Source organism: Centrocercus urophasianus, unplaced genomic scaffold (genome assembly GCF_019232065.1).
Source record: "Centrocercus urophasianus isolate 14NV4802_14NV808 unplaced genomic scaffold, USGS_Curo_1.0 seq_23, whole genome shotgun sequence".
Taxonomy (NCBI): domain Eukaryota; kingdom Metazoa; phylum Chordata; class Aves; order Galliformes; family Phasianidae; genus Centrocercus; species Centrocercus urophasianus.
In genome coordinates, this window is record NW_024884789.1 from 13,089,590 (window position 1) to 13,104,066 (window position 14,477).

Consider the following 14,477-nt stretch of genomic DNA (forward strand, 5'->3'; position numbering starts at 1 on the left):
CTTTCTTTGTGATTCCAAGTTATTAATTAAGTATAGAAAGACTAGAATAGGATGCTGAATCGTGAGTTATTTTCATGTTCTGTAGCAGATGTTTTAGAAAGGAACTAAAATAAAAAATTGAGTTATGCTGTATGGGCATAAAAGGAATTCTAAGTGTCATAACCCTATAAGTAATCACTGACAACTGATGTTCTCTTGATGACTGTAAGATGATATTATTTTATTTTGCTACTTAAGCAAAACAACCATAAATACTTTGCAGTGTACTGTACAGATTGTAGTAGTTCTGTAAATAGCTGTGCTACTTTAGAATTGAATGTTTCTTCCTTTAATATTCTGTTCATGAAAGGAAAAACTCTCTTCTAAAATCGTTTTATTTTTAAGACTTAAGTAAAATCACAGCTCTGAAACAGAATGGTTACAAATCTTAAGGACAATACTGTGGAAATGTAGTTTACAATGTGTGGAACTATCAATCTGTTCTGTTTTTAAGTATAATGCATTAGGCACAACTGAAAATGCTGAGGCTTGTTTGCCTGCAAATGATTTAATGCACAGTAGCTCCCACATACATGTCTATTCATCTATCATAGTATTTTTTTTGGCTCAGTCTCATTTGTCAGGTTCAAGAATTTAGAAATAATAAATGTTAATCATATCTAAAGAATGTTCCAGAATCAAGTCTTAAAAAGCTGGGTTCCAATTGCTTCAGATCATATTTATTCCTATTTTTAGGGTGTTATATTTGAGGATAACCTTGTTTTCAGTGTCTGAAGAATTGTTTGAAAAAAAGATAATTTGTTTATGCAGCAGGCATTGCCAGTAGACTTAAGCAGCAATGGTATAAGAAGTCATGGAAGTGGTGCTTTTCATGGAACATCTGCTTTTGACCCCTGCTGTCCTGGTTCTTCATCTCGAACTGCAATTTATGGGCATCAGACTGGTGCTGGCCCAAGCCAATCGCTAACAATAGATGGATATGGATCAAGTATGGTTGCACAGCCACAGCCCCAACCTCCTCCTCAGGCATCGCTTTCTTCCTGTCGGCATTATATGCATTCTCCTTGTAAGTACTGGCTGTATGGGGGGAAGAGGAAAAATAATCTTCCCTAACAACATAATACAAGTTTTACTACCTTCTTGCTTTGATCTTAAAACTGAGTCAAGCTTATATAAAGGAATTAAGCAGAACCAATGGAAAGTTAAAATATTTTCTTGTGGAAGTTCTTGAGTGGCGTGTCTTTTTAATATTCAGACTTCAAAAAATGTGTTTCCTATTAAAATAATTGTATTTTAGTGATGTTTTTTTTGTTTCCTTCCCCTAGTCTTCAGTGAATTCTGCTTGAGCAGACTCAATCAACTCTCATCTGATTTCTTTTGTTTTATTGTGTTTACAAAATATTGGGTTGAGGGAAAAAAAAAAGCAGAGTATTTTATAAAATAAAGTAAAATATCTTATCATACATGATCTTTTAAGCATTTATCACAGGTAATTTTTTTTTCAGTAAAAAAAAATTTTTTAGCAAGTGTAGTAGTAATATTTAAAAATGTAGATTTATAGGATATATCGCTGAAATCACGCATTCTCATGCTGCTATTGTTTGTGTTGTTGTAATTATGTTGAAGCACTTGTATGAAGATACTGTTTTTACAAATTTAGTCCAGAAACTGCTTTTGACAGGCTTAAAAGTTGCTGATTTTTTTCATTGCAGATGCTTCTTTGACCAGACCTCTTCACCATCAAGCTTCTGCATGTCCCCATTCTCATGGAAATCCTCCTCCTCAGCCACAACCTCCACCTCAAGTAGATTACGTTATTCCTCATCCAGTGCATCCCTTCCATCCTTCGATCTCCTCTCATACATCTTCTCATCCTGTTCCACCTCCACCACCAACTCATCCTTTAGCCAATGCAGCTGCTCCGATTCCCCAGCATCTTCCAGCAGCACACCAGGCTATATCCCATCACATCCCTGCGACAGCTCCTCCAGCACAGAGGCTTCATGCTCATGAAGTGATCCAGAGGATGGAGGTCCAGAGAAGAAGAATGATGCAACATCCAACGTATGTCACAAATGTACTCAGAACAATAACTAAACATATAATGCGTTTCTCTCAGGTTTGTAAAATACTGCATGTGAATCTCAAATTGTAATTGCATGGCTAGGAACTGTTAGTGTTAAACCATGGTAAGAAGTGTCTTTACGTACCATTGTGGTTGAGTGAGCATTAAGACTGAACTTGTTCCATTACTACTCTCACTAAGGTCTACAGGTGAGGAAAGAAGCCCAATGAATGGGGCACAGAAGAGAAGCAAAGCTTATGTTTCTCTTGCGCATTAGTTATGCTCCAGGTAGCTAGCTGGAATTCCTTTTCAGTGCTGTACAGCCCAGAAAGTACATCGTAAGCTCTTTCCAAGTACATTTGTTGAAATTGTCTTCTGCCTTTTTGATACTGTAAAAATCCTTTTTACATAACTAATACTTTAAAATAAAGTTAACTTATAAGAGATGGTTTACGAGGTTTAATAAAGATTTAATCTTAAGTACCTACCTACCTTTACTGCACCTTCACGTTTTTAGAAGAAAAAGAGAGTGAATAATGCTTATCAGAATGTGACCAGTGTAGATTGGTAGGTTTAGTGATACTGTTTAGGAGATATTATTACTGTTGATAAACTAGACCTATGATGCTAGTATCAACAGCAATTGGGTTAGTACTGGCTTGTAATTCAGCCGCATTGTGACTGAAGTTATTTTAATTTTAGAGATAATGTTTTTAAATAGCTAAGATTTCAAGAACAAGCTCACCAGTTGTTTCTTCTAACAATAGTACTGATAACTAACGTGGAACTGATTTAGAAGTTAATGCTGCAAAAAAAGATTTTAACTGCATCTTCTGAGGTAGTTTCCAGACAAAATAAAAACCTGTTGGCAGTAACTCGCACAGTGGCATGATGGATGTGCTTTTATTTTTCTAGGGAAAGTCAAATCTTACCTTGCTTTCTCAGTCAGTGTTTCATAATTCATTTCTAGAAATAGCTTATACCATAGCCTTGTACCTAGGTTATCTTATTATGATAATGGATTGCAAGTAGAGAACAGTAGAGTCCTCACTGTTAGGTCTCAAATTTTGGGTAGAACAACAGAATGAGTAGGTGGCACTATATGAAGGTACATTGCCTGTGAACACAAGACAGCATTTCTGTTTAAGAACTTTGGTAAAGTTTGTTATTCCAAATTTTCCCTATATTTAGATGGTTAATAAACTGAAGGGAGGTGAGACTAGAAATGAGTTTTGTCTATAGTTCTGTTCCCACATTTGTATGTACCATTTGCAGGAAACTAATGCTTCTAACATACTTTATACAAATTTGATAGATTCTCTGGGGAATTGTCAGTTTACAGTGGTTAGAATAGTAGAATTACTTCTATGTAATTATACTATTTACGTACTATTTTATATATAACTTTTTACTTTTCTAGCTCTGTAGATGTACCAAATGTCTAATCTACTCTGTCCAAAAGTTTAAGGTGGGATGAATCGGAATGCAGTCCACTGCTCTTAATAAAATTCAGGTCTCTTGGCTGATACAAAGGCAACTCTTATGACTTAAGCTATGATGCAAATGTGTTTCAAGGAAAATGTCCTGATTAGTGTATGTATTTTTCACCTAATGATGTTTGCTATTACAGTTTTACTAGAAATAGACAAAGATGCAGTTCTGTAGCATTGCCACAAATAATTCTTAGTCTTGACATGGCCACCATGTGCGTGTACACTTGGATTACATTCCTATTCCACAGTTTGAAATTAGGGTTAAATGCTGTGCCAGTCTTTTGTGATCATGATTCACCTGTCTACCACGTGAAGACCAGATCACAGTGGGTGACTTGGTGCCCCCAGTGTACTGATGGTAAATCCCAGTGTACTGCCGTATATGAAGCATGGCTGATTTCACATTTGAGTACTAAGTCAGCTTCTGACTTTAGATGTAAATTGAAATTAAAACAGTTTGAGGAATGTTTTGCGTATTTTATTTAATTTCAATGTATTCAAGTAATTCAGGCTGTGACATTGATTAAAATCTTATTGATTCACCACTAACAAGTATGTTAAATTGACTGTTCTTGTTTTATGTTGTTTAGACGTGCTCATGAACGACCTCCTCCGCATCCTCACAGAATGCATCCGAATTACGGTCATGGACATCATATTCATGTGCCTCAGACAATGTCTTCCCATCCTCGACAAGCTCCAGAGAGATCTGCCTGGTTAGTAATCAGGTGCAATTTCAGTTCTTTGGGACTTAGGACAACAGACCTGCTGTTAAATGCTTGCAGTGACTTTAGTAAGCACTGTGTGCACCTGTAATTTGAAATTCATTAGACCTTGATATGGCTTTGAAATGTTGCTTACAGCACTCAATATGTTAAATGTTTCTAGGGCTTTACATACATTGCTTTTTAAATGGAATTGAGCGTCACCAGCAGTAGGTAATTTATTTCAGTAGTTGATTTTTAAATAAGTAAAATGTTGTTGAATACAATTCTTGTATTTCTGTTCTTTGTGAAATAGGATTTGGATTTGAGTCACAAACTAATCTATTGCATCTCATCTGTATTTAAGCTTACTTAAAATTTCATCATGCTCAACTATGGAGGTTAGATTTAAGTTCTGCTATATATCATCTGGGAAAAGGTACTTTTGCACCATTAGGGAAGGAGTGCGTGAGTGATGACTTCTGTTGTCACAGTAAATGAACTGCAGAGAAGACTCTGTGCTGATATTGCTCAGCACCATAAATTTTTATTGTCTCTATTAATTTATAATTTATTAAATTATACTGAGTCTTCATAACTGATTTTAAACCTGGTTGTAGTTAGTGGTAGGACTAAGAATATTTTTAGGAAAATTTAAATACATTTACAGAATCACAGAATGGCCTGGGCTGGAAGGGACCTCAAGGATCATGAATCTCCAACATCTCTGCCACATGCAGGGCCACCAACCTCCCCTTTTAATACTAGACCAGGCTGCCCAGGGCCCCATCCAACCTGGCCTTGAACACCTCCAGGGATGGGGCATCCACAACCTCTCTGAGCAGCCTGTTCCAGCACCTCACCACTCTCCTAGTAAAGAATTTCCCCCTGACATCCAACCTAAATCTCCCCTCCCTCAACTTAAAACCGTTACCCCTTGTCCTGCTAAGAAACATTTAAGAAAAAAGGATGTTACTTAACACTGCTGCGGTATCTATGCTATAATTTAATGCTATCCAAAGTAAAGAAGTTGTTTTGGAGGCAAGATATACATATATTGTAATGCCACTTTTGTTCACATGACAGGGAACTGGGAATTGAAGCTGGTGTGACTGCAGCTACTTACCCTCCAGGGCCCTTGCATCCTCACTTGGCCCACTACCACGCACCTCCTCGACTTCATCACTTGCAAATAGGGGCTCTTCCTCTAATGGTAAGGAGATGGCATGTGAAAAATCATGATGATTGGTCATCGTAATTATTTTGTCAGGAAAATTATTTTAAGAGTTACTGTATTTATTTAGATGTGTATATACTGATGTTAGTGGTTCAAGTGAAGAAGAAAACAATCTGAAGTTTTTGCATTGCTCCTAGATATGGAGCTAGAAGAACAGGTTTTTGTCTAATAATTAAAAATAGTTCAGGACACTAACATTTCTAACTTCAGCTCTTGTAAAATGAAACATTTGAACTAAATTGTCACATGCATTACACTGCATTGACCCTCTGCATCTGATTTTTTTTAATTTTTTTGTGTTCTTTTAATGAGTTTTACGTTGTTAAAGGTACCAGCTTTCCCCCCAGTGTGTAAGAGTTGGCACTGGTGCTTTATTTCATTTGGAGGTTCGTATATGCATCTTGAATTCTGTCTAGAGATTTGGTTGGTTTTGAATAATAATTGGTGTTCATCAACCTTATTCCATATGACAAAGTAGTAAAGTTTTGTTGTGTGATGGATTACAAGCAAAATGAATTATGAGGGTGAACTAGCCACCAATTGTGACTTTGGCAGAGTATTAGCTTTGAAAGGATATATGTAAGTTTACGTAAAATACTCTTAATTTTCTTCAATGAAAATTCACGAGGACAAAAATGTAGAAAAAATTTGTATGTTTGGTTTTTCAATGTGCTATTCTGTGTGGCTAACCTATGTTATTTCACCCTCTCTAAACTAGATTACCTAATCAAAACTGTGGGCTCATCTATAGACAAATGCTAAACTTTTTATTTAAAATCAACTTGCAAGACTTGTCTATCCAGAACTTCTGTTAGAGGCCAGAACTGACATCTAGGTATATTTATAACCAGTACTTGTTGTCTTTCTGTACTCTGTTTTTATACTGCATACTCCTTGCAGCTTAACCAACATAACAGTCCACAAGTATTTCTCTAATACCTGCAGAGTTCGTAATTCATTGAGGCGTAACTTTTAATTACTGCAGACATTCTAGAGCACTCCTAAAATTCAGTATTTTTGTGTAGCCAGTAAACTTCCTATTATATAACGTTTACCTCCTGTGCATCACCAATACAGATTATGATTTTTCTGCATTGTTCTCTTTTTGTTTTTGTTTTCATGCTGCCAAAAAAAAAAAGTCTGTCTCTCACTTTTATTTCAGGTAGTGTTGTACAACAGATAACATCAATTGTTCTCACTGTGAGAAAAGGCCCTTCTAGTAGTTAAGTGAACTGATTGCTTTAAGAGGCAGCAAGTTAAACATATGCTTATTTCATCTCACTTTCTGTCAGGGCTAGTAAGTCAATTATTGTATGTATTTCCACCGTTCCTCTGAAACTTCTAGAAATTTGAGAGTTCATCTTATCCTCATGTTAATGTGTTGAGAAGCTTTTGCTGTATTTTAACTTTCATAGAGGTGTGCCTACAACTAAAATGTTGCACAAGTGAGTAGTTCAGATCCCCGTTTATATTCTTGTTGGCAGCAGAATGGAAGAATGCTATGGTAGATAGCATTTAGAAGCATTTGCTGAATGTCTGATAAAATACTTTTGAGAGTCTTGCCAAATAGCTGCGTTTGTTAAATCGTATGTCAGATGAAGTAGGATTCTTCAACTCTACAAAAATTTTGTGCATGCATTTCAGTAGGAGTATCTAATTCTCATAAGTCATTAATGAATCTCTGGATCAAGTGGAAGTTTTTATTTTGAGGTTTTGTACATGTTTTACTGACATGTTTTGTGGTATGTAGACATTAGTAAGCAGTACTTCCTTGAATGGGATCTGTTTGGAACTCTGCCGCAGTCAGATGGAGTGTTAGGCTTTTTAGTTGTGTTCTGACTAATTAGAAATGTATTCAGATTAAACACTAGAAGAACATAAAGGCAGGCTACAGCATTACTAGCAGTTGTGTGTAGAATGAGTTCAAAGCATGACGCATGCCTTCTGATGGTTCTGCCCTTCTATAGCAATAATGAAAGCCAAAGATTTCTTCAGTTAAGTGTATGTGGAGATTTGTCAGCAAAAATAATTTAACCAAATATGAAGTAAATACTGCAATGTTTTTCATGTAACAGGAAAAAAAAAAGGCAACCCACAACACTAATTGGATATCAACCAAAGGTGACATTTTGCTTTTAATGAAAAGCAACAGATTAGAATGCTGCTGTCACCAGGATAATTCCATTGTAACTGTAGAAAGTGGGCAGGGAAGGACAGGCTGAACTGTATGTAGGATTGCTCTGCTAAGACTGGCTCAAGTTATGAGGAGTGTTTTCTTGCTTCTGTAAGTAAAAACTGTACTGAGTATTTATAAATCTCATTAATTGTGTTCTTGGTGAAAGTATCATCAACTGTTGATGTTCTAGTCTTTATTTAAAAAAAAAAAGTCCTTATAAGTAATTCATGCAGTAGCTCGACTAAAAAAAGTCATGTGAGTTTAAGGCAGTCTGTTGTTTTTTTTCTAATAGTATTTTGTAGCTGAGAGGTTTGCTCTATCAAATGTTATTGTGCTCTTTGTGTCTGTTGTAGTTTCCATGGAAATAAATAGGAGGCACTGCTATCAAAGCAAAGTCCTTGTTTCTTTCCCCTTTCATTTTCACCTCTCACTGACTGCAGTAATACAGTGTCACGGACTTATGATGTACCTGACTGTTCAAAAAAAACCCAACAAAACAAAACAGCAAAACCAACAAACTTGCTGTGAATTACCAGAACTGTCAAGACTGGAACTCAGTGTAGCTACTGCAGCTTGTAAGGTGAACCATAGATTTAAAATAGCCTTGAGTATTTGCAACAAACTTAACTGTGTTTTTCAAATAAGAAGAATGAAACTGTGTTCTTCAGGTTTTTTTTTTTGTATGGGCTATTGAGGAGCATTCATTTTATGTTTCTCTTCGGCACAGAGAGTTAGGACTTCAGCTGTGCAGCATGTATTAAATGTTCTTTCCCACAGTGTCTCTGAAAACTGCAACCTCTGTTTTACTTCAGCTTATTAAAATAATAATAATTGACTTCCTTTTGAATGTATCCAAGCTGCTAACTGGATAACTGTATTCTGATTTGATTTTAAAAGCTTGAAAGTCATCTGTAATGTAAGGCATTGAATCAAAGGTTGAAAACAGGCAAGATAAATAGTACAATACAATGTGAAAATCTCTCCACTGACCGGGAACTGAAAGGCAGAAGAATCCTGCAAATATGGGAGGAGTTGAAAGCAGAATAGCAAGGAAAGCTATCTTTCTTGTAGGCAATTTCTGCTTCAGAGTACTTGGGTTGTAAATAGTTCAGACTTGACCTTGAATTTTCACGTTAAAGCAATTTTATGTTGGTGGGAAGAAATGTTGATAACAAGTGCAGAACTAGAAACATATGATGTTTGTTCTACAGGAGACAGTTTGCCAAAAACTTGTACTGAACTTTGCAGATTCAGAGTCTGCTGCTTAAAGCACGTATTGTAATGTGACTGTATGCAAAAGCACAAATACAAGCATTTAGCACAGGCTAATGTTAGTTTTAAGTCTTTCATTCTTAGGTTTACTTTCAAAAGTTAATGAAAGTGCACTTCCATTTGTGCTTAACTTTTCTGAAGCTGTTTCAAGAGAGCAAAAATCTTCACTTTTGTATTTGAAGCCTGATGGTAACTGTTAAATGGTAGTGAAGGCACAGTTTTTAGTGTGAAAGTACATGTGTCCTACCCAGCACTTCCACTAATTCAGTTGTGTGTTGCAGTATGCGCTCTGTGAAATTCTTACTCGGTTTAGTGGTGTTAAAATTAACGTGAGTAGATTTCTCAAAGAGTCTCCAGCAGCAGAACTCCTCCCAGCTGGGAGACCTGAGGAGGTAGACATCACTGCAGTTGGTAAGCTCTGACCTTTGAGGCAATCGGAGCTGTAACTATCATATGTGCGATGATCAAGGCCTTTGTGCAGTGTTTGGCTTTGTAAAAACTATTTCAGACAGGATCTCTCACCCCACTGATTCAATCTAATGTATGAACTTCTACTTATAGTCATTAAGTGTTTCTGCTAGGAACCAGAAAAAGAGCGATGACAGAGGTAGCTTGAGAGGCTCAGTTCCTACCCCAAGCAGCTGATGGTTTGTTTACACAGTTCTGTAGGGTTACTGCGGATGGCCGTATTGTGCTACAGCACTGTGACACCTCGCACTTTGCAGTGCCTGTAATGATGCTGTAACCATGTGTAAAATACTTTTTTTTTCTTCTCACAAACTGTTTTCAAATCCTGGTGCATCATGAAAACAAGAAGCAAAAAGCAATCTCGAGACATGGATTAGTTTTTTCAGGATTTTCTTTCCTTGAAGCAGAGGAAGCTTATTTACAGCGTAGTAAAGATAGTTTAAACCTGCAATTGATGCCAAGCAGGTTCAAGCCTAATAGGAAAGAAAAAAAAAAGCAGGAGTTGTAGTGTGGATGAGTGAACTAGTTTTTTAAATGCTTTTTCTGTAGACAGAAAACAAAGAAGGGTTATGTGCTGAAATGGATAACGGATCATAAGTCACTGCTAATCCGAGGGAGTGTAGTTTTTACAAATGGTTGTATTAATGCAGTCTCCCAAATTAACATTTTGTATTGACAAACAGTAAGACCTATGTAACAGACATTATATTTGCATGAAATGTTTAGGTATGTGGATAAATATGGGGCTTTTTTGATGTAAAATTCTGTAGTTGCAGAATCCTGTCTGAACTGCTTCTTGTGGTTCTCATATCAGTGCACTCTATATATTTAAGGAAATTCTTACACATATATGCATACATGTTAAGGAAATTCTACTGATCATTTTGGTTTTTTAACTATGTTATTAAAATTGCCTCTGGTATGTTTCTGATAAACTGTCAGTACCGTTACTCATCTGTCATGTGAGGGCCAAAATGGAAGGAAGAAGCCTTGCTGTGAAGGTGTTCCTTGTTATTTTAAGTACCTTTCTGCTTTTCTCTATGAAAAGTAGTAGTGTTTGAAGTGCCTGTAGGTTTATTGCTGAATGCCAGTATTTTGTTCACTGCTTTTGTATCTCTGATTATGCAAGGAAGGCAGTGGATGCTTGAATGTAGTGTATGTAGAAAAGCGTATGACTGTAGATTATCAGATCTATGTAGTTTTCAGGAGTTACTTTTATCTGCCTATAAATTTGAAGTGTCAAAGGATGTTTGGTTGTTTAGGGTAAGGTAAAGAGACTGGCTGTTTTTCAAGGGGAGATGTTAGCCTTGTTTCTTCCATGATATCAAAAACTTACATTAGAAAATCTGTAGCAAGTATTTCTGATAACTTCAAGCGAAGTTTTTAGGGTGTTTGTTTACAAATGCAGGTAGATATTCATGGTGTGTGTATACAAAGCAGGTAGAGATTTTTTTTTCCAAGCTGGCATGATGCCAAGAAATATGTAAGGCAGATATGGACAGTTTACAGTAGAGGATCTAGTCTCACTTATGTTTTATTTCTGGTTATATTCAGAGAGCTTGGAGTGATGCGATGCTATGCTGTCAGTTGAAACTGTATGCTCAAGCTGAGGAGTAAAATGAGTGATTCAATAAAAGCAAAAGGATCTTAAAATTTACAAAGTGAACAGTAAAATTCTGGAACTGTTCTGAATAGGTTTAACTTAACATGTGCTGTTTGAATAGGTACCAGACATGGCGGGCTACCCTCACATCCGTTACATTTCATCGGGATTGGATGGAACATCATTCAGAGGCCCTTTCAGGGGCAATTTTGAGGTTTGTAATAGAACAAAACTAGATACGTTCCAAAATGTGTCATGATGGAATATGGGGAGGGTGTGTGCTAGTGCTATATGTCGATTTAAAAGAATAAAGAAAATACTCTTAATTCAAAGAATGACCTCACTGTCTTGGACTGTGAACAGATGACAAAAACATCTTGAAAAATCAGGCAACAAAAGATGTCCTGGTCAGTGTAGGTTTAGGTGGTTATGAACTGACTGTACATCTTGGTCTCCTCCCTCATCATCCTGCTAAAGACTCACATAACATGTTGGTAATAAGTACTGGTGTCACTGAATGACTGTGCCAAAATCCTCCTAGTGAGGGTGAAACTTTGCAACTTTGACAATTGTGTCTTTTTTTTATGTAGTGCAGGAGGTTAATCTGTTTTCTTGTTTGTTTGTTTTTGGTGTTTTTTTTCTGTTTTAAAAAGTATCAGATGCAGAGAGTTAATGAGCTAGTCCACTGAAAACATCTTCAGTGACATGTCATGCTTCTAGTAAACTCATTGCTGGAGAAAAATAAGTTACTGTATTTCAGCTTAAGCAACCTTTTTTCCCCCCATTTTAAGCTCTGAAAACTGTTAGACTAGTGTGGTTTGCTTGTGTTTTCCTCACTTGACACACAAGTACATGTAAACATACTCAAATGTTACTAGCAGACAAATAGTCCTTTCACTATTATAAAGTGTTTCCCTGTGACTTAAAATACTAGGCAGTATTAGGTGGGATTTTTTGTTGTTTTGTTGTTTTTTTTTTTTTGTTTTTTTTTTTGTTTTTATGAAAACCCATCGCTTTTCCACTACAACATACCCTTTTTTTGGCTTGTATTTGAATAATTATGACATGGAGAGTTGTCTATCAGTTCTGCAGATTAGTTAGAATAAAATTAATATTTATTCAAAACATTAGAAATATCAGTTCTTACATTGTTTATTCCTTTAACTTTTTAGGAGCTGATTCACTTGGAGGAACGATTAGGCAATGTGAATCGTGGAGCAACACAGGGAACTATAGAAAGATGCACATATCCACATAAATACAAAAAGGTGAGGATTTCTCAAACTGTGGGCTGTGATATTTTCTCAAGAAGGAGTTAACACACATTTAGCTTAGATCTGCAGGAATGTCAACTTCAAAGCGCACACGTTTCCTTTATCTTGCAGTTTCAGGGATTGTAAGCAAAGTGTACAATGCCACTTCCTTCAAGGAAATAAAAAATGCAATTCCAAATGAAGAGCTGCTGTAATGTGTTAAATAATGTATTGGCATTAATACTATGTTTCTAAAATACAAACAGGTCAAAGCATAGCACGTTGGGTTTTGTTTTGTTTTGTTTTCAAGTTGGGGCATGCAGATTTCACCTTAAAATAAGAATGATGAGGAGTGTCATGGTTTTCCGTAAGTATTCTGTATCATGACATCATGCAGTGAAATTGGGACAGCTGCTATGGAAGAACTACTTTCCAAAATGTTTCAGTCCTTCCCATGTGGTTTCTGGGAGGATGACGGAGTGATGTAAAAGCATCCCTTTTTCCTCTGCGCCACTAAACCTCACAGCACTGTTAGGAGATGCTTCTTTTCCCATCAGTTTGATTTATTACTCTCAATTACTTTTATATTTCACTAAATCATATTCTTTTTACCGTTCCTCATCAATAGTTTCTCAATCTCCTTCTCACTTCTCCACTAGCTTCTCATGGGGAAAGGGCTGGGGCACTAGGCCCTGCTGTGCTGAAAAAAAAAAGTCAACCTGCAACAGAAATTGGCACCAACATGGGGCACTGTGTCATGGTCACGCAGGTAATACCATAAGGCAATTCGCGGTGTATTACCCCTTACTTGAGCCGGAGAGCGTTTGCTTCTAACAGCTGAGATCTTTGATGGTGCACGTGAGAAGGAAGGTTCTTCGTCTTTAGTTAGGTGGGCTTGCATACATTTTATCATCTCCTTCACCTCCTTCATATCCTTCGATAGACTCTTGTGATTATCCTGATCTTCATCAAGCGTCTCTGATACTGCTACAGGTTTATCACGGTTAATCAGTTGAGACACTTGCTCCGTCATCATTCTTGATATAGCAGCAACAGCAGCATGAATTGGGGACAGCAATTGTTCGTAGTTTTGGAGCGTAACAATTAATTCATAAACTAAGGGCGTTCTCTGTTGTTCGTTGAATCTGTCACACGCTGACATCAGTGTAGAGGCATATTTGTCCGGTGCTGTTGTCACGATTTTCTGCCATATCTCAGGCGTTGTCCTCACTTTTTCAGGGTCGCGGTTTTGGTGTGGGTGGTTAGGAACAAAGTCAGGGTCGTACAACATTTCCACCACGCCTATTTCCCTCAAATACTGGATACCCTTTTCAACTGTATCCCATTTTTTCATTGCAATCTTCAAGCCATTTTTGAAGGGATACTTTTCCTTCACGGCTGTTAACACTCGTTCCCAGAGGGAGGCAGCCTCATCCGAACATCGACTAATTCCTCTATCAATAGCTGGATCTCTGGCAATGGCACCTAGTTGGCGAGCTTCATTACCATCCAGAGACAAACTATGGGCCCCACTGTCCCAACAGCGAACCAACCAGGAAACAAGAGTTTCATTCGGGCGCCGTGTAAACTCCTTTCTTGAACCTTGGATTTCAGTCATCTTTAGAGGCCGGCGAGTAGTAATAGAGACTTCCTCTTCATCACTCTCTTCTGCACGTCTCTTAGTTTTCCCTTTTGCCTTTCGCGATGGTGGTGGTTCTGAGGAGGGCCCCTCGCCTGGATCTTCCTCCACCTCCTCCTCCTCTTCTTCTCTTTTTCGTTCAAGACGCGAAGACACTCGTTTCCATTTCTTACCCTCCACAGGAGCAACTGGTATTGTTACTGGTGTCTCCTGTGATCGATTAGATTTGACTTGGGGATTTTCCCCTTTAGCTTGAACCTCAGCTCGGAAACTCTCTCTCTCCAGAATGGTATTATACAGGGCACGGTAAGCACAAGCCAAACCCCAAATAAGTTGTACCTCCTTAGATTTATGTAAGCCGCATAGTCCCTGACTCAAATACTGGCTTAGTTTCTCAGGATCCCACAGGTGTTCGAGAGTAAAATCCCATGACACTGCGGGTCCCCATGCTTCTAAGACCTTTCCTAAACCTCTCCATATTCCCTGCCAGTCATCATTCTCTGGTTTTGGAAGAGACTCCTTCCTCTTATTATTCACAATTATGAATACAATCAGAGAACTTAATGA

The 14,477-nt window shown here is 37.4% G+C and overlaps 1 protein-coding gene across 3 annotated transcripts in view; it reads left to right on the forward strand.

The window, feature by feature from the left end:
* Positions 1 to 14,477, forward strand: part of RNF111 (ring finger protein 111) — a 54,177-nt gene that overhangs the window by 33,907 nt on the left and 5,793 nt on the right. For all 3 annotated transcript variants that reach the window (XM_042823917.1, XM_042823916.1, XM_042823918.1), the window contains exons 7-12: positions 811 to 1,066; positions 1,713 to 2,064; positions 4,149 to 4,274; positions 5,349 to 5,475; positions 11,140 to 11,232; positions 12,191 to 12,286. In XM_042823917.1, the coding sequence (XP_042679851.1) occupies positions 811 to 1,066; positions 1,713 to 2,064; positions 4,149 to 4,274; positions 5,349 to 5,475; positions 11,140 to 11,232; positions 12,191 to 12,286 (1,050 nt within the window). The remainder of the gene's footprint in view (positions 1 to 810; positions 1,067 to 1,712; positions 2,065 to 4,148; positions 4,275 to 5,348; positions 5,476 to 11,139; positions 11,233 to 12,190; positions 12,287 to 14,477) is intronic.